This window comes from Carassius gibelio, chromosome B19 (genome assembly GCF_023724105.1).
Source record: "Carassius gibelio isolate Cgi1373 ecotype wild population from Czech Republic chromosome B19, carGib1.2-hapl.c, whole genome shotgun sequence".
NCBI lineage: Eukaryota > Metazoa > Chordata > Actinopteri > Cypriniformes > Cyprinidae > Carassius > Carassius gibelio.
In genome coordinates this window covers 13,982,799-14,005,297 of record NC_068414.1, presented here as the reverse complement: position 1 = coordinate 14,005,297, position 22,499 = coordinate 13,982,799, and the positions used below count along the sequence as shown (strand labels likewise).

The 22,499-nt window shown below is 40.7% G+C and overlaps 2 protein-coding genes across 4 annotated transcripts in view; both read left to right on the top strand.

Moving 5' to 3' along the window:
- The window catches only part of LOC127978843 (CD209 antigen-like protein E), a 44,591-nt gene extending 40,633 nt beyond the window's left edge, over window positions 1–3,958 (top strand). The window contains exons 1-5 of one of the 3 annotated variants that reach the window (XM_052583784.1): window positions 1,744–1,988; window positions 2,065–2,379; window positions 2,485–2,612; window positions 3,256–3,362; window positions 3,462–3,958. In XM_052583784.1, coding sequence (XP_052439744.1) covers window positions 1,898–1,988; window positions 2,065–2,379; window positions 2,485–2,612; window positions 3,256–3,362; window positions 3,462–3,621 — 801 coding nt within the window. In that variant the 5' untranslated portion in view covers window positions 1,744–1,897 and the 3' untranslated portion in view covers window positions 3,622–3,958. Of the gene's footprint in view, window positions 1–1,743; window positions 1,989–2,064; window positions 2,380–2,484; window positions 2,613–3,255; window positions 3,363–3,461 lie in introns of those variants that run through there. The other 2 variants (XM_052583785.1, XM_052583786.1) reach the window with 2 other exon arrangements.
- An 8,431-nt stretch (window positions 3,959–12,389) lies between these two features.
- LOC127978841 (XK-related protein 8) lies at window positions 12,390–19,576 on the top strand. Its single transcript, XM_052583782.1, has 3 exons — window positions 12,390–13,000; window positions 16,454–16,641; window positions 17,962–19,576. The coding sequence occupies exons 1-3, from the start codon at window positions 12,666–12,668 to the stop codon at window positions 18,705–18,707; spliced, it is 1,269 nt and encodes a 422-aa protein (XP_052439742.1). The 5' UTR covers window positions 12,390–12,665; the 3' UTR covers window positions 18,708–19,576.
- The last annotated feature ends 2,923 nt before the right edge of the window (window positions 19,577–22,499 follow it).

Below are 22,499 nucleotides of genomic sequence, written 5' to 3'. Positions count from 1 at the left end.
AATTTCAGCAAAGGATAAATGGATTTGCAGCTCTAAAAATCACTTGCAGTAGCTCTGCTACTAAATTTATTTCAAAATTGCAATCCATATACAACTATGATCAGCTGTTCCTTCATCTTGGCTGAGCTTTCAACATTGTTAGGGGAAAGGATGAAGCTGATTGGTTAGTTATTGTCACATGACCCGCGGTGCGCTTGCGGCATTCTGAAAAGTTGAAATGTTTTTACATTTTGCTGTATCTAAAACGTACCGAACCCAAACGAACCGTGACATCAGTGTATTGTATCGAACCGAACCATGAATTTTGTGAACCGTTACACCCCTAATATATATATATATATATATATATATCACAACTTCTAGGTTTCTGGCTGTCCTCGAAGAAGTAATGGTTGATGAACCCAGCTGTATAGAGAAGTTGTGATGAAGCAATAGGTTAACTGGAATCACCAGGAGTTCTGTCTTTGTAAGGTTAAGCTGAAGGTTATTCATCCAGCTAGAAATGTAAAAAAAATAAAATAAAATAAACAAATAAATAAATAAAAATAATAAATAAATATATATATATATATAACATTTATTCATTTAGCCTACGCTTTTATCCAAAGGGACTTACAAATTAGGACAGTGGAAGCAATCAAAAACAGCAAAAAGTGCAATGATATATAAGTGCTATAACAAGTCTCAGTTTAACACAGTACACTGCTTAACACAGAACTGCCTTAATTCTACGTGGCATTGATTCAACAAGGTGCTGAAAGCATTCTTTAGAAATGTTGGCCCATATTGATAGGATAGCATCTTGCAGTTGAAGGAGATTTGTGGGATACACATTCAGGGCACGAAGCTCCCATTCCACAACATCCCAAAGATGCTCTATTGGGTTGAGATCTGGTGACTGTGGGGGCCATTTTATTACAGTGCACTCATTGTCATGTTCAAGAAACCAATTTGAAGTGATTCGAGCTTTGTGACATGGTGTATTTTCCTGCTGGAAGTAGCCATCAGAGGATGGGTACATGGGGGTCATAAAGGGATATATATATATTTATATACTGTATATACATTTTTTACATGTTAGTACTCTGATGTTATGTCATAAATTCTTGACATTTTTTACTTATTGTTGAATTATTGTCACTCCACACTGGTCAGTGTCAGGAATATACAGTAAGAGTCAGGTTTTCTTCCTGTAGAATCACTATACACACTGAATTTGATCTCAAAACCAGTGAAAATGAGTAGCATCAGGGAGTAAAATACAATGTAGAGAAAGGTCTGATGTGATTAAATAGACAGAGTAAATGAGAAAGTGAAGCTCCAGAGCAGCTACAGTGAGTTTGTGTTCCTCTCATGCTAGTATTGAACTTTTAAGACAATAACCAACCTGTCAGTGCTGATTTAATATGAGAAAAAACTGCATGAAAACTAATTTACCTCCATGTATCATGAGGAATTTGCTCATGAACTAGCTTCTGAACAGCAGCAGTGTGTGATGAGATGCTATGAGCTCACATTTCAGTAAGTTTTCATTCAAAAGCCAGATAATACTTTCAACTTATTCTAAACATGGTTAAATCCAGCAAGGGCTAAACATTTCTTGTAGCTTTGTTACATTTTGCTTGCCATCTGATTTTGAACCTAACACATTGACTTCAGATAGTTTCTGTTCTTCTGTAACTATAAATATGCTGATGATGCCCGGAACAATGTGTGAAACAAAGCAAAACCAAATCATGTGACGATCTATTCTTCTTATATAAGCAGACAGGATATAACACACTGCTACACTTTGTCAAATTTCAGCTCATCTGCTAAGAGTAGAGTCTTAAGAAGTCCACACATTAAAAACGCACTGCTTCCATCATTTATACGACTGAAGGAAATCTACTCAAAAATGTCTGAGAGTATTTACGGCAATGTGATCACTGACAGAACATGGGATATGGACAGAGGAACCAAGGCAAACCATACACCTCAACACAAAGGTAAAATACATGCAAACTTTAATTTTAGTGGGTGTAGAAATTAAGAAACATTTATCTTTATACCTTTCACTTTCAGGAAGTGATTCAGTACAGATTAGAAGTTTCAGAACAGCTGCAGTGTGTTTGTTGCTGCTGTGTGTTCTTCTGTTGACTGCGGTCATAGTGCTGTGTGTCTACATCCATACAAAGAACACAACCTGCACAGAAGAGACACACAAGCTACTAACCAAGATTAACAACCTCACAGAACAGAGTGACCTGCTTCTAACCAAGAACATAAACATGACAAATGAAAGGAATGGATTAGTAATCAACAATGACATCCTGACTAAAGAAAGAGACCAGTTCAATCGAGAGAGGAATAACCTGCAAAAGATTATCAATGAAACAGGTGATCTTTGAACTGCAAATAAGCAATATGCTATTACTAAAAACAAGTGTCATTATTCACTGTACTCTTGGTGGGAATAATGAGCTGAACTGGTTGTGTTTACAGATAGTTGGGTACACCCTACTATCAGCTTATACTTCATGTCCTCAACGAAGAAGAGCTGGGCTGAGAGCAGAAGAGACTGTACAGAAAGAGGAGCAGATCTGATCATCATAAACAACAGAGAGGAACAAGTGAGTGAGAGATACTGTGTGTCTGTGATGTCAGTGTCAGGGCAGATAAGGACCCAAGAGTGGATGAGGCTGAAAAAGTCAGTTTTATTAACATAAGTTTTTTCCAAAAAAAAAACAAAAACTCAGCTCAGGAAAATTGGCCCAGTCCTTATCTTTCAACTGCACATCGTACATGTAAGCGATCAGGGAGACAGGAGAATAGTTGAGCAGGCGGGTGGTCAAGCAAGGTGTAGACAGGGCTGAGAATGGCGGGCAGCCACAGAAGAACAGATCAAGAAGCTTTGAGGGCCAAACACATCACACCAACTGGGCAGACAAACAATCTAGCGCTTAGACAGAGAGGCGAGACAGAACGGAATCGAAGCTGAAAACGCTAAATATCACAGAACACACTAACAAAGAGTACTGAAATCAAACAGAATAAATAGGTTGATTAACGAGATAAGGGGAACAGGTGCATCAGACAGCCACAGCATAGATTGCTAAATGGGATCAGCTGGCGCTAGAGCCAAGGGAAGGGAAACCAGAGAAAATTGATTTAAAATAAATGAGAGAGAAAAAACAGGAACCAAAATGAATGAAAAGACCCACAAACCCCATTGTGGGTTCATGATGTAAACATGTAATTGCTTAATCTATGTAGGATTTTGTTACAAATATTACTGATAAAGGAGAATTCTGGATTGGTGTGACTGACGCCGAGGAAGAGGGCAGATGGAAATGGGTTGATGGCACCAACATGACTTCTGGGTGAGAAATCACTGAACTGATAATTATGTGATTCTCACAGTCAGTACCATATCACGCAGAAAGCAGCACTAAACATCTAATGCTGATCTGCTGTTGCAGGTTCTGGGCATCCAGTGGACATATAACAGAGCCAAATGGAGGAGGACAAGAGAATTGTGCTGTGACTTATTTAAAAAAGAACCCTGAATTAATAGGGTGGCTCGATGTTGATTGCAATGGTGCTTATCAATGGATCTGTGAGAAGAGATCTCATGCCTAAGAACAGCACACACTTTGTTCACAGGGTTTTATTTATTTTTATTAAGTTTCTTTACAGCTCAAGTCTTCAGGACTGAACACTCTTGATCTAGAAGTAATACCTGTTTAGGCCTATACTTGTAATAATTTGTAGTTGCTTCCTAAAAACTGTTTTTTGCAACAAAAAAACAAAAAACAAATTCATACTATTCAACTATTCCTACATATGTGGCTTACCATTATTGAGATGTTTGCTTTTTTGAAAGTTAAGCCCCAGATTGCTTAACTTTTGTTCATATTAAACATGCTGTTTACATGTTACCCTTATGTTATTATTAAAGATGAAGTATGGCTCCTCATCACTGGTTGTTGTCAGTCCTGTAGCTCTAGTAAGAATTTGAGGGGTTTCTTAAGAATCTGCAGCACACTGTGACCTGCTTTAGAGACATGATTTAAAAACATTTAATAACAGAGGAACTGAAACTCCAGAGCAGCAAAAGTTAATTTGTGGTGTTACTCTCATGCAATGGTGTGAAGAAATGGTGTGAATTTTAATTTCATGCAGGCTTTAAAAATCACACAGAAAGAAGTCACTTACTCTAGTTATGGTAAAGCAAAACATTTATTTTAGCCTCTTTAAGAGTCGCATGTCAGGTGACTCGGGGCTTCACACACTGTCTTCAGATCAGAGAAACCACAAGGTGACCATTACAATGCCTTTTTAAAAATACTTTTTTGTCCATTGTTGAAAGGATATCACATGCGCTAATACAATGGCATACTTTCCCACCCACTGGCCTCACCTACTGAAATAAAAAGACCTAGAGTCAAAAAGCAGAGGACTAAAAAAACGCACAGAGCATCCACCATTAACATGATGAAAATCATGGGAAAAAACATTTCAGCCTACTTCTGGCAATATAAACACTAATGGGGCATGGGATATGGACAGATTCAAAAAGAAAAACCAAACTTTTTTTTTTATTATTATTAGTTTAGGGATCAATTCTCAATATTAACTAAGGCCTGGTTCACACGGGACGATTTTAAAATTGTCGGCCGATTTTCCAAATATGAGAGACCCCACACACAGCGATAAAAAATCACGGATCTAACAGTTTTGGTCGTTCCGTGTGTGGTGTGCAGCCACACGGCAAAATCAACACATCACACACGAACCGATTTGACTCCCGAGCATTCCCAGGTCAGACTGGAAATCTCGCAAAATCCCTCGAGATCAAACGTGACTTTAGAGTAAACAATCATGGCGGACGAAGAGGATGCAGTGGTCATAGTTTGTGCTTTGTTTTTAACGGGAAAAAACATAAGAAAAACAAGAAAAGGCGATGGTCAAAGAGGTGGAGACAACGCGAGCATGGACTATACTTGCTATATCATAATATGGAGATAAGTTGTTGTTTTATCTCATAGAAATGTTGTTACGTACTACACAGATTAATAACCGTTGAAATAAACGTTCATATATTCGTTTGTACTCTGGTGGACTGCAGTTGTGGATGTAGTTATGCCCATCGACTTTATTTGTATTTGTTATATTATATACGCCGGCTGTTTTGATTTTGTTTCCCGGTACTATCACTGCCTCGTCACCTCGCTTTCTGATTGGCTACACCCACAGTCCACAGGCTGCGTGATTGTTTGTCCTCGGGGGACACCACACACGAGAAGAAATCGGGCCAAATAAATCCAACATGTTGGATATCCCCGATTTGAGATCGGAGCGGTCCCGACATTCTTCCGAGCAGAGGAGAGCAGTCTTAACACACCACACACGGCAGGAATATTTGATCAGATTATTTTACGATAATCGGAGCATCCTAAAATTGTCGGAAGGGGTGAATCGGGGCTAAAATCGGTCTAATTATCCTGCCGTGTGAACCAGCCTTAAGTCTTTACTGGCATGCATTTTATTATGGCTCTTACCTTACTACTAATAAATGCCTAACAATTTGCTTATTGCTTATTTATTAATAAGCAATAAGCAAATTAGGAATATATTGAGGCAGAAGGCAGTATTTACATTACATTTAGGGCATTAAACAGACGCTTTTATCCAAAGTGACTTATAAATGAGGACAACAGAAGCAATCAAAACCAACCAAAGAGCAACAATATATGTAAGTGCTGGGATAATTGCATCAGCTAAGATGTATATATGAACCCCTCCCTTCTCCACTTTCGCTGAAATCTTGAATCCAGTGAGAAAGTCTATGTTTAGAAACAGCACGTCCCTTATTACATCCACCAAGCACACAAACAGCTGGTGCGACTGACGAAAGGCGGCCGAGAAATCCATATACATCCGTAAAACCCTAACAGGGTCCTGGTGCTCTGAGCATCAGCGTCACGTGAGGCTTACGGCTCAGCAGATAAGGCGGGCAAGGAAACAACCTGTGCTCCAAACGGTCTATTGAGTGACTTTGGAACAGTCTTCAGGGAAGCTCCTTAACTGCAATCGAAGCTAAGGGCTCGAACGGTGATAAGAGATAGAGCCCTCAAAACTAGAGCTAAATCCCACGGTGACACGGAGGGTTGCCATGAAGGACACAATCTCCTTGCTCCCCTGAGAAAACTGATTACCAGAGCGTTCTTACCGATCGTTTGCCTGTCAACCGGGGAATGAAAAGCAGCAATAGCTGTCACATACACCTTCATCGTGGATGGCAAACTCCCGCTATCCATACTGTGCTGTAGAAAGTGCAAAACATCCACCACAGAACAGGTCCCTGGGTCAATATAAATGTCCTCGTACCATTTTGTGAAAACTCCCCACTTCAGAGCGTAGAGGCATCTTGTAGAGGGTGCACTTGGCTCCTTAAGCATGCTCAGCACTCGTGAGTGCAGAGCGTCCTGTTCGTTTAGGGTCACCGCAGCGGCCACACATGGAGGTTCCACAGCTCAGGGCTGGGGTGCCATATCTTGCCGTTCACCTGAGACAGCAGATCCTTCCTGAGGGGGATTCGCCATGGCCAAGCTATCACTAACTCTCTCAGGTCCGCGAACCAGGGCTGATTCGGCCAGTTCGGGGCCACGAGTATAACTGACGCTCTCTCCTCCCTGATTTTGCACAACACAGGCAGAATCTTCACCGGAGGGAACGCGTAAAGCCTGGCTTCTGGCCAACGCGCTGTCAGAGCCCCTCCCGGCAGTGGGGAGATAGCGAGGAGAACGTCTTACAGTGCGTGTTCTCGCTCGTGGCAAACAAATCCACTTCCGCCCTCCATGAATCGACCCCAGATCATTAGATCTGATCCTGGATGAAGCCTCCATATCCTTGAGGAATCCATTCCTCGTAAGCATGTTTACTCCACGGTTCAGAATACCGGGGATGTGCGCTGCTCTTATGGAGGGAAAGTGTCGGTCCGCCAACAACAGGAGACTCACTACCTGTTTGAATAGAGCTCTGGAGCGCACGCCGCCCTGCCGATTTATGTATGAGTCCACAGACGTGTTGTCAGACGTGGATCTTGTCGAATAATTACGCCATTCCCCACCTCATTCACCTGCTAGACGATTTTTTAATAATTTCGCCCCCCGAAGCCATACCAGCCGCACATTTCCTTATAGCCCAAAAAGTCTTTTCCGAACTCTGAATTCCTATTGCTCAAGAGAAAACGATGGGTCCGGCCAAATCCAGTTCCTCTGGATTAAATTGGATTCTCAAGTTATGGTTAACATTCCTAAACCAATGGAACAGCCTATCTCTTTTCTACCGCCACCTCGTTTCGTCCCCAGTCGATATTGTTCTCAGACGCCGCCCCCTCGGTTGGTTTCGGAGGATTTTACCAAGGTCGCTGGTTCGCTTCTCCTTGGCCACCACAATTACAGGACATACCTCTGTCCTACGCATTATTTGAGATCTACCCCATAGTAGTAGCAGCCTTTCTGTGGGGAAAAGAATGGACCACTAGCAGCATTCTGGTGCATTGCGACAATGAGGCAACAGTGCATTGCATTAATAAAGGCCGCTCTCATTCACAGGCTAAATGCCTCTTTTAAGACACCTCACCTGGATCTCAGCGTGTTACCAATTCATCTTAGTCGCCAAACACGTTCCGGGCTCAGAAAATCAAATCGCTGACTCTCTCTCTCGCTTTCTGTTTCAGAAATTCAGGACGCTGGCTCCAGGGGCGGACAATTTCCCAACGCCCGTTCCTCGATATTCAGAACTGATATTCCCGTAACACATCCGCTAAAACCCCTCCTCGACACATCACTCGACACAATCCTCCAAGCAGTTTCCCCCAGAACCCTCCAAACCTACGTGAACGCATGGAGATGTTTTAAAACATTCCACGTATCCTATAATTTACCATTCCCAGATTTTCTCTCCTCACAATCACTTCATTCATATCCTACATTAACAGCATCAAGAGCCTGCAAGTCGACTCTATCAAAGGGTATCTGAGTGGCATTAAATTTTTCCACAAACTGATATACGTCGCCCCCTCACCTGAGATAAATAATTCACAAACTCCCCTCTTAATCAAAGGAATTCAACGATCCCAGCCAAACCGTCCCGACACCAGACAACCCATAACATCAGATATCCTCACCCAATGCATTTACACCCTCCGCACCGGCTACCTGTCTCTCCATATCGCCCGCACATTAGAAGCCATGTTCATTTTAGCCTTTTTCGGTTTCCTTAGATGCTCAGAACTCGCCATCACCTACAAATTCGATCCTAAAACCCACCCCACCATCTCAGACTTATCAGTCATAGACAACGAAACCATATCATATTTGATTAAACAAAGTAAGACAGATCAAACCAAAAAAGGCCTTTTCATTTACATTTTCAAACTCTCATCACCCATCCAACCATTCCAATCCGTTCTGGCATACCTCCAGTGGAGAACTTCCCAAGCTAAATCCCATCTCGATCCCCCTATTCATAGACGAATCCAACAAACCAGTCACCCGCTTCTGGTTTCAGAAACATCTCAAATCCGTCCTCCAACACTCAGGAATCCCAGCAAAAAACTTCTCAAGCCACTCTTTCCGCATTGGGGCAGCAACCTCAGCAGCTCAAAAAGGTCTCTCCCAGCAGCAGATCCAAGCTCTAGGAAGGTGGTCCTCAGATGCCTTCCAAAGCTACATAAGAACCAACTGATTCCACATCAAAAAAGCCCACCAAACCCTCATCGAGTAAACCACGCAAAAAAAAAAAAAAAAATCTGCTCTGTTTTCCCTCGCATGTCCAGTGAGCACGAGCCTATCAGCGGACGCAGTAAATATTTATTAGTTTCCACTGTCCGTCCAGCGAGCACGAGCCTCTCAGCGGACGCAGTAAATATTTATTCGTTTCCCCTGTCCATCCAGCAAGCACTAGTCTCTCAGCGGACGCAGTAAATATCTATTTTTTCATTATTATTTTTCTTCCCTCTGTCTGTCCAGCGAGCCTCAGTCTCCCAGCGGACGCAGAAATACCCATTTGTCTTCTCCATCAGTCCAGCAAGCACTAGTCTCCCAGCGGACACAGTAAATATCTATTTTTCATTATTATTTTTCTTTCCTCTGTCTGTCCAGCGAGCCTCAGCCTCCCAGCGGATGCAGAAAAGACCTATTTGTCTCCTCTATCAGTCCAGCGAGCACTAGTCTCACAGCGGACTCAATAACATCTATTTTTCCTCTGTTTGTCCATCCAGCGAGCACTAGTCTCCCAGCGGACGCAGAAATATCCATTGGTTTCCCCGTCCATCCAGCGAGCACTAGTCTCTCAGCTGATGCAGTAAATATCTAATTCCTTCTACCTGTCCAGTGGGCCTCAGTCTCCCAGCGGACACCGTAAATACCTATTTTTCCTCTGCCTGTCCAGCGAGCACTAGTCTCTCAGCGGACTAAGTATGCATCCATCTCTTCCTGTTCTTCGTCCAGCAAGCCCAGTCTTCCAGCGGACGCAGGGACATAATTCGTTTCCCATATCTGTCCAGCGAGCCTCAGCCTCCCAGCGGACACATTACGCATCTAGTCAATAAATCATTACATCTCACAGGCAGATGGTAGAAACTGTCTTCCCGACATCATAACCGCTTCTTCCTCATCTATCAACCAATAGGACCTGCCTGCTCCTCCACTTCTGCCAGAGGCAACGTGAAATCTCCTGGACCATGACCACAAAAAAAAAAAAAAAAAGTCAGCCCGCCAAATCTCTGCGTTTTGGGGGGTTCGAGATGAGTCCTGAGTCCGGCGGCTGTCCTTTTCCTCTCTTGTTTTGTGGGGAGTACTCTGGGTTCGGGCCACATCCCGAGCTCGGAGCCCTCCACCCGGACAGCACGCCAAATATGCATAACCTTACTGAATTAATATACGTAGATGTAAACTCTTGAAATGTAGTTTTATAACAAAGTTCGGGAGAAGCAGTCGCAGTTCATTAACCTGATTAACACAAGTGGAGACCAATCAGTAACCAACTCATGACAAGGCATAAATAACAGCACAACCTACCTCTGTTCATTGACAGTTTTCAGCATCCCTCCTCCACCCCATTCTCCTCACTATAGATCCATCTACTCTTACCACAACCGGGGGGAGTACTCTGGGTTCGGGCCACATCTCGAGCTCGGAGCCCTCCACCCGGACAGCACGCCAAATACGCATAACCTTACTGAATTAATATGCGTAGATGTGAACTCGTGAAAATAAAGAAAACTCTTTGAATGTGAAGCTGTGTCCAAACTTTTGATCTGCAGCCTTCAGGTCTGGAGACTGGGAGGCTTACAGCTCAGCCAGAGCTAACCTGAGGAAGAGTATCTGCCAGGCCAAACTCAACATAAACAAAGGATTGAAGAACACCCTGCTACATTAGACCCATTCCAATTTGCCTAACGCTACAATAGGTCTACAGAAGACGCCATCTCAAAGGCACTTCACTCTGCCCTCACCCACCTGGACAGTCAAAACACACATGTGAGATTGCTGTTCATAGATTTCAGTTCTGCATTTAATACAGTAATCCCCTCCAAGCTGATCTCCAAGCTCAGCCAGATTGGAATCAGCACTCCCTTCTGCAACTGGATTCTAGATTTTCTGACTAACAGACCTCAGTTAGATAACCTCTCCTCCTCCATCATCACCCTGAACACTGGAGTGCCACAAGGCTGCGTACTTAGCCCTCTCCTGTACTCCCTATTCACCCATGACTGTGTTCCTGTTTATGGCTCCAACAACATAATCAAATTTGCAGATGACACCACGGTGGTAGGTCTGATCAAGGATGTTGATGAGTCAGCCTTCAGGGATGAGGTGCAGCAACTGGCTATGTGGTGTGCCATCAACAACCTGGAACTAAACACCCAGAAGACAAAGGAGATCATTGTGGACTTCAGGCGGACTAGAAATCATGCACACACACCCATCTACATCAACGGAGCTGTAGTGGAGCATGTGTCGAGTTTCAAGTTCCTTGACATCCACATCTCAGATGACCTCACCTGGTCCCTAAACACCTCCACCCTGGTCAAAAAGGCACAGCAGTCCCTTTACTTATTCTCAGTCCCAGGATCCTTGCTGAATTCTACCGCTGTACCATTGAGAGCATACTCACAAACTGCATCTCAGTATGGTACAGCAATTGCTTTGCATCTGAACGCTGAAAGCACTCCAGCGCGTGGTGAAAACTGCTCAACGGATCACCGGCACCCAGTTAACTTCCATCGAGAACATTTATCACAAGCGCTGTCTGGGCAGAGCAAGAAACATCATCAAGGATGAGGATGCCTCTCACCCTCCCTCCTTCCATCCGGCAGGCATTACAGGAGCCTACGCTCTCGCACTATTAGGCTCAGGAAGAGCTTCTTTCCTGAGGCTGTGACACTCCTGAACTCCACACCACCAATCTAACCTGCAACCTTTTACTGCACTGGTCACATTACTTTACATACATTATTTGCACTATTCATATTTTGACTGCACACTATAAACTGTCTAAAGTTGTTACTGTACATGCACAGTAAACCATTTCTACAAAAAATATAATTGCACTACTGTTATTTTGCAAATAATACATTGTTCAACAATACTTTTGCACACTCATCCAACTGTATTTATTATCACTGTTCTCACGTTCCTACTATTCATAATGTATATATAATCCTTCATTGCTCTGTTCATAATGTACATACAATCCCTACATGGCATTCATATTTATATTCTGTATATACTCTGATCAATATTATATATAGCAACTCCACTGTATATTCTGTATATCATAGCCTTACTTACTCTGCACTTTTGTGTATATAAAACACTATATTCTTGCACTTCTGGTTAGATGCTTACTGCATTTCATTAGCTCTGTATTTGTACTCTGCATAATGACAATAAAGTTGAATCTAATCTAATCTAAACTAATATGTTTGTTGTAACAGAGGTCAGTTATGAAGGTCTACTACAGTACAACACTGCTCTCTACTGGTCAGAAACAAATATGCATATCATTAAAACTTTTAAAACGACTCTTAAGCACTTTTGCAGCATACGTGCTTAAAATAACTACATACAGATTACAGACTCCAATAATTTGTGTTTTTTGGTCGACTGGATCATTTTTATAGTATTTATAGTAGGCCTATGTATTTTGCATTTTCAACAGAAATATTTCGCAATTTCTGACTAAAAGTATGTTGACATGAAATTGACATAACTAATTCCAAACAATTGTAAATGTAGCCAATTCCTTGCAAAAACAGTGAATCTATTTGTATGTAAATTTATTTCAATGTGGTAATTAAATTATTTCCACGTCAGTCGCAGTGTGTGACGTCATGCGGGCGTGACTTAAGTTGGACAAACTACCGCTGGAAGTTTGTGACTTTCCTGCTAGAAAATCATGTCTACTGCTGTGGAAATGGCTCTGAGTCCGAAGAGACGTGTTTCCTCGTGGATTTCTCGTTTACATGAATCAACAGTTAAGTAAACATAGACCGTTTCTGGAATTTTATGTACTTTAATCGCAACCGTGCGCGCGCTAACGGTACGCGGCCACATGCGTGTTGTGGCTGAACTTCAGTCCGCTGCTTCGGCTCTGAAGCTCATGCCACGATGAACTGTGAGACGTTACCCAAGTATTCCTTGCTGGATTTTGTATTCACGCTCATCGGCGTGTGCACGTTTCTGTTTGACGTGGGCTCGGATCTGTGTGTGGCGAAGGAGTTCTACACGCATGGAGAGTTCGTGTGGTGCGGGGTCTTTGTGGGCTTCATGCTCATATCCTCTGTCGTCGTTCAGCTCTTCAGCTGGTTTTGGCTGCAGTATGATCGCGGTTTGAAGGACTTTGAGTCTCAAGCGTCCGCCGGGAACCTAGTTTTGTTCAGTGGAGCGAAAAGAGTAAAATTGTTGCTTTTCCTGCATGTGTGTCAGCTGGGCTTCTTCATCAGGTGAGAGACTGGGGTTACTTCACGAGAGTGTTACAAAATATTTATTTACCCACCTATTAAAAAAAAGAGCGGGTTTCAGATGAAAACATTTCAAATAAGATTTTTAAAAATAACATATGCATTTTAAAATAAATCAAGTTAAGTATTTTATGTTTGTTTATATTTATTTAAAGGCTCAGTTTAAACCTTTTTTTTTCGCTGAATCGTCACTTTCCTCTTATGTAATAGTCATGCTATCATTTATCTACTGACTGATAACGGTGTGCACCAGCCTGTGCAAAGTGACTTATATAGCCTAGGTAGTGAGCTGATTTTCTCTCATTTGATTAAAAGTTTATTTATTTATTTATTGAAACATTCCTTAAATTCGCATCCTTAAAATGCAAATACTTAGATCTACTAACCACAAATGTTTTGATGACAATATTATGTCAACTGAATGGCCCTATATTCATATGCAGCATCTGATGTTGTCAACCACTGCATCATAGCTGGTCCATCGGTCTGTCCTCCTGGCTTCGACCTTCCTTGACGACACTGGTCAAATCTGATCCGGTTTCGGACAGGACTAGGTCATTGTGCAGCCAACTTTGTTTGCTGGGGCCAAGCAACTAATCCCAACTGCAGCTGTGGGGTACCTGAAACCATGTAGCACATTGTCAATGAGTGTCCGTTGACTTCAACGGCGGACTCGAGGCTTTACACCTGGCTGAACAAGATGTTGTTCAGTGGCTGGGCACGCAATGTAAACGCTAAGAAGAAGTGACCAGTTATGTTGACAGTTCCCCTTATTTCCTAATGTATGTTGCTCCATTTATGTAACACTAATATGTTTAATTTAAAACATGTGACACAAATCTGTTATTTACTCATCTGAAAACATATTTTGAAGAATGTTGACCACCAAACAGTTTCAGTTCATCCATTAAATGGAAAAAAAAAATACAATGGAAGTCGATGGGATGGATATGGAATGATATAAAAACCGGAGCGATGACAGTGAAGGAGGAGAGAGGACCAGGCTTCTCTCCTCCTTCACTGTCGTCGCTCCAGTTTTATATCTTTCCATCTCCTCCGTGGGACTTGAGACCGGTGGGTCGAGCAGGTGTCGCTCATCTCCAATCACTCCACTGGCCTCGCCCCACTCGTCACAATAGTATTTTTTGTAATACTTTGTTTTTATTGTTCATTCAATTTCTTGAATACTTCTGCTAAATACACCTGAAAATAAAGCACTGTTTGTTTTATTTGTATGTGTAGTTGTAAAGTGTATCTTTGTCATTCTTTTATCTTTGTTATTAAAAAATAAGAAAAAAAATTGGCCTAAATACCTGCCGTTCTTTTTCTTTTTTTTTTGTTATTTTGAAAGGCTTTGTCTTTATAAAAGGGAAATTAGTTTGGCTGTAATGCTCAGACAGCTTGCAAAATAGTAAAACCAGCATGACAAAGAATAGTGATAAAATCATGAATCATGATGATATTTCAAAAACAGAAATTGTGATATGATATATTTTTTCCCTATATCGCCCAACCCTACTGTTCAATCTGCTCACTGGGGTCCCACCAATAATGAGTGGGCTGTAAGTTCAGCTGATGCCACCTCCTGAAATCCACAACCAGCTTCTTGCTTTTGCTGATATTCAGAGAGAGACAGTTTGATTGGCAACATGATATCAATGTCTCCACCTCATCAAGGGCCCATCACCACTGTATCATCCCCAAACTTGATGATCATAGTGGAGCTCCGAGAGGCCACAAAGTCCTGTGCTCAGGGTGATCGAGGTGGTTTGGATCCCCCTCACTACCTAGGGTTGTCAAATGTACCGACTTTGATACCAGTCAGTACTGAAATGTAAAAAAATGTGACAATACCAGCATTTCCCATGGTAATTTTGAGCGCTATTGAGCAGATTCTTAAACACAGCTGATTGGCCATGCATTGTGTTCACATGGTCAACAGATGTGACTGTGATTGGCTACAATGATCATTGTTTCATGTTCTTCACAGAGCGCTCGGTGAAGAGCATGAAGCAAAGATCATTGTAACCAATAGGGCTCTACGATTAATCGAATGCGATTTTCATGCGCAGATTGTTGTGAAACGGTTCTGTGTGACTAACACACAACTGAGACAATATATGGTTTATCGGCATTTGCATTATAATAAAGCATATTTACATTGTTAGAAGCGACTCATACTGGCAGTGCTTTCAGATGAAGCAGCATTTACTACACAGAGCCATTCACTGACAAGCTACGCAAAACTGCTTTCATAATTGCAGACCAATTTAGTCGCATGGTCATGAATTCTAAGAAATTGATTTGTGATTATAAAAGCTGTTTTGTGTAGTTTTTCAGTGAACTATAACTCTGTGTAGTTAATTCTGCTTCGTCTGAATGCACATTGAGATTGAGTCGCATATAACAAAGTTAATGTTTTATTATAATGTAAATTTTTATATCGTCACGTTTTGTACATTTCAGCACCGACAGGTACCAAAGTCATTACTTTTGACAATCCTAATACTGGAGGTCTACATTAAATAAAGTCCAGAAGCTTGTCACACAGGCCAAAATTCCCGAGCTTTGAGTCCAGTCTGTGGGAGACTGTAGCGTTGAAGGCTGAGCTATAGTCTATAAACATCAGCCTCAAATAATTCCCGTTACTGAGAGTGGCATGCAGAATATGGGATTTAGCCTCCTGCACCTTGGGGCATTAGCTGAACTGGAGTGGATCAATGTTGTTAGGGATGGAGGAGCAGATGGCGTTTTTGATAAGTCTCTAAAAGACCTTCACAATTAAAAATGTGAGTGCCTAAATAGTCATTTAAGCAAAATAGCTTGTTGTTTTTGGCACAGGAACAGTGATAGATTTTTTTTTTAACTGACTTGAGGAAAAGACTCTGGATGTAAACAAGCCAGCCAGCTGATCAGTGCATGATCTCAGTACTGTACACGACCAGGAATCTGTCTGGGCTGGTGGCTTTCCTGATGTACAAACCTCGTCCTCTGATATGGTGATCATGCGTTTGTCACTAACGCAGCTGTTTCCTTCCTCCGTGTTGACAGACTTTTGGTAAAGCCAGAGCCGTTTGCCTCGAAGAGCATGTAAAAGATGTTCTACTTGTTGGCTAAAGAAGAGCATGCTCTCATCGCTGTGGATGGTTTATTTCCAAAATCGCTGATTGTACTCAGTCCCCTTGTACTCAGGCTGTTTTTTTTTCTTTCTTTGTTCTCCAGCATGGCTTGAAGACCGAGCTGTCATAGACAGCTGGATACTTTAGAAAAAAAAATACTATTGTTATGTTTCAAACCCATTATGTTCCTTTTGTAATGTACAAATAATAATAAATAAAAAACATAAGCCTGGAGTACCATGGTACTCTCTTGGTTCAAACTGCTGTTGTGAATATTCATATTTAAATCATATCTTCTGTTTCTTTCTTTTCACAGGCACATAACAGCTATCTGGCAGGGTTTTCGTGTGTGGAGGCGAAAGGGTTGTGGGTCTGAGTATGCAGTTTATATGACTCATGACCTCAGCATGCTGCGGCTCATTGAGACGTTCTGTGAGAGCGCTCCACAGCTCACCCTCATGATGTACATCATACTGCGAAGCGATCACGCAAGACTGGTCCAATGTGGGTAGCAACACCACTTCTACTCTCATGATTCTTATAACCACTTCACTATAAAATATATGACATCCAGTCAGCTCATCCATTGTTTGTTAATAACATAATGTACTTAAAACTGTTGTAAAAAAAAAAAAAAAAAAAAACTTGCTCCATATTATGCTTAATTTCCTCTTGAGTTTGTGGTAGAAGCATTTCCTCTGTTTAAATTAAGTTTTGTTCTGAACAGTCTGATGTGAGAATATTGACTCACAGGAAATGCAGTAATATGTGGTTATCTGACCCACTTACATGGACATTAACAGATTTAAGAGTTTACATTGGAAATCAAATACCGTTCCAATCTAGCTGATATAGATGGGGTCGGAGAGCAAAATGTCTAAGTGACACTTGTCCTAGTGTCACAGTAAAGAATAAAGCATCTTTAAAATTCTTAAAAAAACTAAAACCGTAAGGAGTTTAGCAGATTATTTTAATATCACTGCATATTAGTATTTTTTTTTTTAAAAAGTATCAATACAAATATTGGTCATATCAAAGTTTATTCCATATATGTGCCAATCTTCCTGTTGCCAGCAGGTCGCGCTATCATTATAATTGAATATTGCCCTTCAGATGTGTTCAGGCCAGAACTATCGAACATGTGAAGTTTGGGGAAGATTGAACATTTTGTCATGGCACCATGGATGGACACGCCCTTTAACAAAAAGTCCCCAATTAATCTCCCCAATTTAACATTGCGCAGGCCTTTAGATTAGACTGACCACAAAATATATGTATATTTATTTTTAAAGTAAACTTGCATTCAAGCTTTTAAAGGTTAATGAGCATATTTATGTTTCTATACTACTATTTTTGTATTTATACAGTAAGAGTATTTATACATTTTTAGGAAATAAAATTTTTAAATATTTATTTTTAGCTTCTTATGTAGCTAATTTATATTTATTTCAGTTTGTCATTTTAGTAGTTAAACTGTAAAATTTTCTGTTAGAAAATTGTTCATATTTATAATATTTTAATATCTTCATGCCTTTTAGTCACATTTTACCGATTAGAGCTGGGGGATAATATAGTTTACATATAATAATATGGTTATAATAATAATAATAATGTCATTGCAATGATACAAGCATTCAAGCAGTTGTACCCTTGCATGAGAATATGTATGTATGTTGTCAATATATCTAACTTTATATAAAGAGCTGGGTGATCAGGTTAATTTCTGTTAATGTTATTCACATTGCCTGCAATCTATGACTCAACATTAGAGAACCGTTGATGTAAATGAAAGGAAAAAGAAACTGAATTGTTTCTGTTCTACAGATGTGAGTGTGGGCGCCTCCACTACCTCTGTAGCCTGGATGGTGGTGGATTATCACCGGTCACTTCGTTCATTTCTACCCGACAAGGACAATCAAGGTTGGTTGTCATCTGTGGTCTACTTCTTCTGGAACCTCTTTCTGATTGGCCCCCGTGTGGCTTCGGTTGCTCTCTTTGCCTCTGTGTTGCCCTGCTTCATCGCTGCTCACTTCCTGCTTCTGTGGCCCATCTTGGTGTTATGGGCCTGGAGGCAGGGCACCAATTTCATGGACAGTCCAGCTGGGGAACGGCTCTACCGGGCCACTATTGGGCTCATCTGGTACTTCAGCTGGTTTAACGTGGCTGAAGGAGACACCAGGGACAGGAGTCTGATCTACCACATATTTATAATCACAGACACTAGCATCCTGTTGACCACATGGTGGTTGTACCGAGATGCAGAGATGACCCAGTCGTATGCCTTCAGTCTGATAATCTCCATCCCACTTTGTTATGTCTTGGGTCTGTCGCTAAAAGTTCTCTACTATTGCTGTTTTCACCCCAAACTGTGGCGGCCTGCAGATTCGGGAAAAGCAACATATGATGTAACGGATGGAGTGGAGCCTGCTGTGGATGTTCAGGCCGACAGTGCTTCTGCACACACCTTTAACAAGAGGATGGGCCGACATGCTGCTACCTTCTACACAACAAACACCTCATCAACAGTTAAAACAAAGGAAAGTGAAACAACTAATGCAGTGGTACTTTAAAAATCAATGCTATTTAGCTTGTTTTACTGTTACAGAAATGTTATTATATTTGTAAATTCTTGTATATAGCGTTGCTACAAATTATGTTTTTGGATAAGTTACTGTTAATATGAAGTCATTAAAGTTAAAATAAAAATTCGGTAGCACTTTATTTTACAGTCCTGTTCCTCATGTACATACTATGTACTTATTATAGTAATTACAATTACTATGTAATAACTAGGTACTAACCCTGAACCTACCCCTAAACCTAACCCTTCCCCATGTAGTTACCTTGTATTACCAGAACTTTCTTAGATAAGTGCACTATAAGTACATGTTAGTACACGTACTGTAAAATAAAGTGCAACCAAAGATTCTGTAATTAATAACTCACCCTCATGTCGTTCCAAACCCATAAGACCTTCTATCACCTTCAGAACACAAATTAAGATCTTTTTGAAGAAATCTGAGAGCTCTCTGGCCCTCCCATTAACAACAAGGACGATCAACACACAAAAACAAAGCAAGGACGTCTGTAAAATTGTCCTTGAGACATCAGGGGTTCAATCTTATTTTCACTACATTAAATGTCGACACAAATGTTTGAGTTATTTTCGTGTAGTATTGTAACATTACCCAATAGTGAATGTTTCCTTTATAGTTATGTATTCAGTGTTTGAGGCTCGAGTTTCACTTTGATGTCATTTATATGCCTGCCCTACCCAGTCTGGTTAGCACTTTCAAACTTGTGTTTTGTCATGCTATGTGGATATAAACTAATACATCTTGGGTTATGATGTTGCATCACTGTTCTGTTTAACAATAAGGGAGTTTTTGACAGGTCTCCACTTGAAAGTTTTGTTGATATATTAAACTCAGCCACACTATTCAGTGTCCTGTATCGTGCTTTCCCGTTTGTTTGTACTCTGTTGTTTCCAAGTAACTATTGCCATATGCTGTCTGTTGGGTTACTTGACAGCAGATTTTGTTTACAAGCTTGATGAGAAGCACAGCTGAGAATTTATTTTTTCAGTAACTGTAGACTTAAGCTTCTTATGTCTGGCACTTCTGGTATTCCTTTAGATCTCTGTTAGAGCATTTTATATGTGCCTTAGGCAAGCATCACTTTAAATGAGGTTGTGGCCATTAAATTTAAGTATCAAACTTTGGTGCAGGTAGCTTATTTGTGCCATGGACATAAATGAGACCCTGTGTTGTGCAGCTTATTGAGGATAGTTTTAATAATACTTTTCTAAAGACATATTGATGATTTCTACCTAGTGGATGATAATGAGCAATAATAAGAAGAAATACCATTGCATTAAATTGGAGGAGAGTTTTTGAGTCGTATAGAGACACTGGAGTGCCTCTTAGGCTTGTAAATAACCACTCAGAACACCTACTTTGCCTCAGGACTACTGTCCAAAAGTTAACAAACATGTCAGGTTACAGTGCAATTTATGCATTTGGTGCATTTTATGCAAAGTGAAGTATAGCATTCAAGATACATTTAAAGGTATAGTTCACCCAAAAATTAAAGTGTGATGGTTATCTGGATACCCCCAGGGCATCCACGATGTAGGTGACATTGTTTCTTCAGTAGAACTCAAACTAAGATTTTAAGCTCAAACTGTTGCAGTGTATCACCAGTCTTATAAAGAAAGTGGATGGGAATCAAGGATAAAAGTCAAGTAAAGTTACCTTTATTGATGTAGCACTTTAAACAAAAAAGGTTGTGTTAAAGCAACTGAAAAACATTAATTAGGAAAACTATCAATAATGCAAAATGACACTTAAAGGATGTCATCATTCAGTTCAGTTTAAAAAGTATCTGTGCAATAATTTGCAATTAAGTCTAAATAAAGTGTCCCCAACTAAGCAAGCCAGAGGCGACAGCGGCAAGGAACTCCATTGGTGACAGAATGGAGAAAAAACCTTTGGAGAAACCAGGTTCGTACAGGGGGCCAGTTCTCCTCTGACCAGACAAAACCAACAGTTTAATTCCAGGCTGCAGCAAAGTCAGATTGCGCAGAAGAATCATCTGTTTCCTGTGGTCTTGTCCTGGTGGTCGTCTGAGACAAGGTCTTTACAGGGGATCTGTATCTGGGGCTCTAGTTGTCCTGGTCTCCGTTGTCTTTCAGGGATGTAGTGGTCCTTTCTAGGTGCCGATCCACCATCTGGTCTGGATAAGTAGTGGATCCCGGTGACTGCAGTGACCCTCTGATCTGGATACAGACTGGATCTGGTGACCTCAGAACACCCGAAAAACAGACTAATATTACCGTAGATGCCATTCTTCTAATGATGTAGCAAATACTTCGGGTGTTATGGGAAGTTTTCCCAGTTTACCTAATTAATGCATTGCAGATTTGGATATTAGAAGCATATTGGTATGTTATGTGTAAGCCAGGTTAAAGAGATGGGTCTTTAATCTAGACTTAAACTGCAAGAGTGTGTCTGCCTCCCAAACAATGTAAGATAAATTATTCCAGAGTTTAGGGGCTTAATAGGAAAAGGATCTGCCGTCCGCAGTCAATTTTGATATTCAAATTGCCTGAGTTTTGAGAACACAGTGGACGTGAAGGACTATAAAGTAACAAGAACTTGTTCAAATAGTGAGGTGCTAAACCATTCAAGGCTTTATAAGTAATATGTACGATTTTAAGATCTATACGATGTTTGATAGGAAGCCAGTCCAGTGCCTGACAGAACCGGGCTAATATGGTCATACTTCCTGATTCTGGTAAGAACTCTTGCTGCTGCATTTTGGACTGACTGGTGTTTGTTTATTAAGCATGCAGAACAACCACCCAATAAAACATTACAATAATCTAACCTTGAGGTCATAAACACATGGATTAACATTTCTGCATTTGACATTGATAACATAGGCCGTAATTTAGATATATTTTTGAGATGGAAAAAATGCAGTTTTACAAATGCCAGAAACTTGGCTTTCTAAGGAAAGATTGATATCAGATAGCACACCTAGGTTCCTAACTGATGACAAAGAATTGACAGAGCAGCCATCAAGTCTTAGACAGCATTCTAGGTTATTACATACAGAGTTTTTAGGTCCTATAATTAAGACCTCTGTTTTGTTTTTTTCAGAATTTAGCAGTAAGAAATTACTCGTCATCCAGTTTTTTATATCCAACTATGCATTCCATTAGTTTTTCAAATTAGCATGTTTCACTGGGCTGAGAAGAAATATAGAGCTGAGTATCACCAGTTTAACAGTGAAAACTAACACCATGTTTCCTGATGATTTCTCTCAAAGATAAAGTGTGAAGAGTAACGGTCCTAGTACTGAGCCTTGAGGTACTCCATACTGCACTTGTGATCAATATGTTACCCTTTCATTCACTGCTATGAATTGATGGCGGTCATATAAGTATGATTTAAACTATGGTAATGCACTTCCATTAATGCCAACAAAGTGTTCTAGTCTATGCAAAAATCAGATCAGATGATAAGAGCAGGTCATTTGTAATTCTATGGAAAGCAGTCTCAGTATTATGATAAAGTTTAAATCCTGACTGTAAATCCTCAAAGATACCTAATTGTGAGGATACCTTTTCTAGTATCTTGGACAGAAAACATAAAACAAAAAACATAAACAAAACCACATTAAACTCTGCGGCTCATGACGATACAATGATGTGTAAAGACAAAAAAGGATCGGCCTGTGCAAGAACGTGTATTTATATTGCATTTTACATCTGTTTCTCGCAATGTCCGAACTGTTAGAACTCTCCTGAGCGCGTCCTCAGATGCAAGTGTGTGAGGAGGCTTCTTCTTCTTGCTTTA

What these genes read in the sequence shown, in the direction of transcription:
- LOC127978841 (XM_052583782.1), top strand. Translation starts at nt 12,666, where the DNA reads ATGAACTGTGAGACGTTACCCAAGTATTCCTTGCTGGATTTTGTATTC. An exon ending in CAGCTGGGCTTCTTCATCAG is followed by an intron (nt 13,001 to 16,453) that starts GTGAGAGACTGG and finishes TTCTTTTCACAG; the next exon opens with GCACATAACAGCTATCTGGC. An exon ending in TCACGCAAGACTGGTCCAAT is followed by an intron (nt 16,642 to 17,961) that starts GTGGGTAGCAAC and finishes TCTGTTCTACAG; the next exon opens with ATGTGAGTGTGGGCGCCTCC.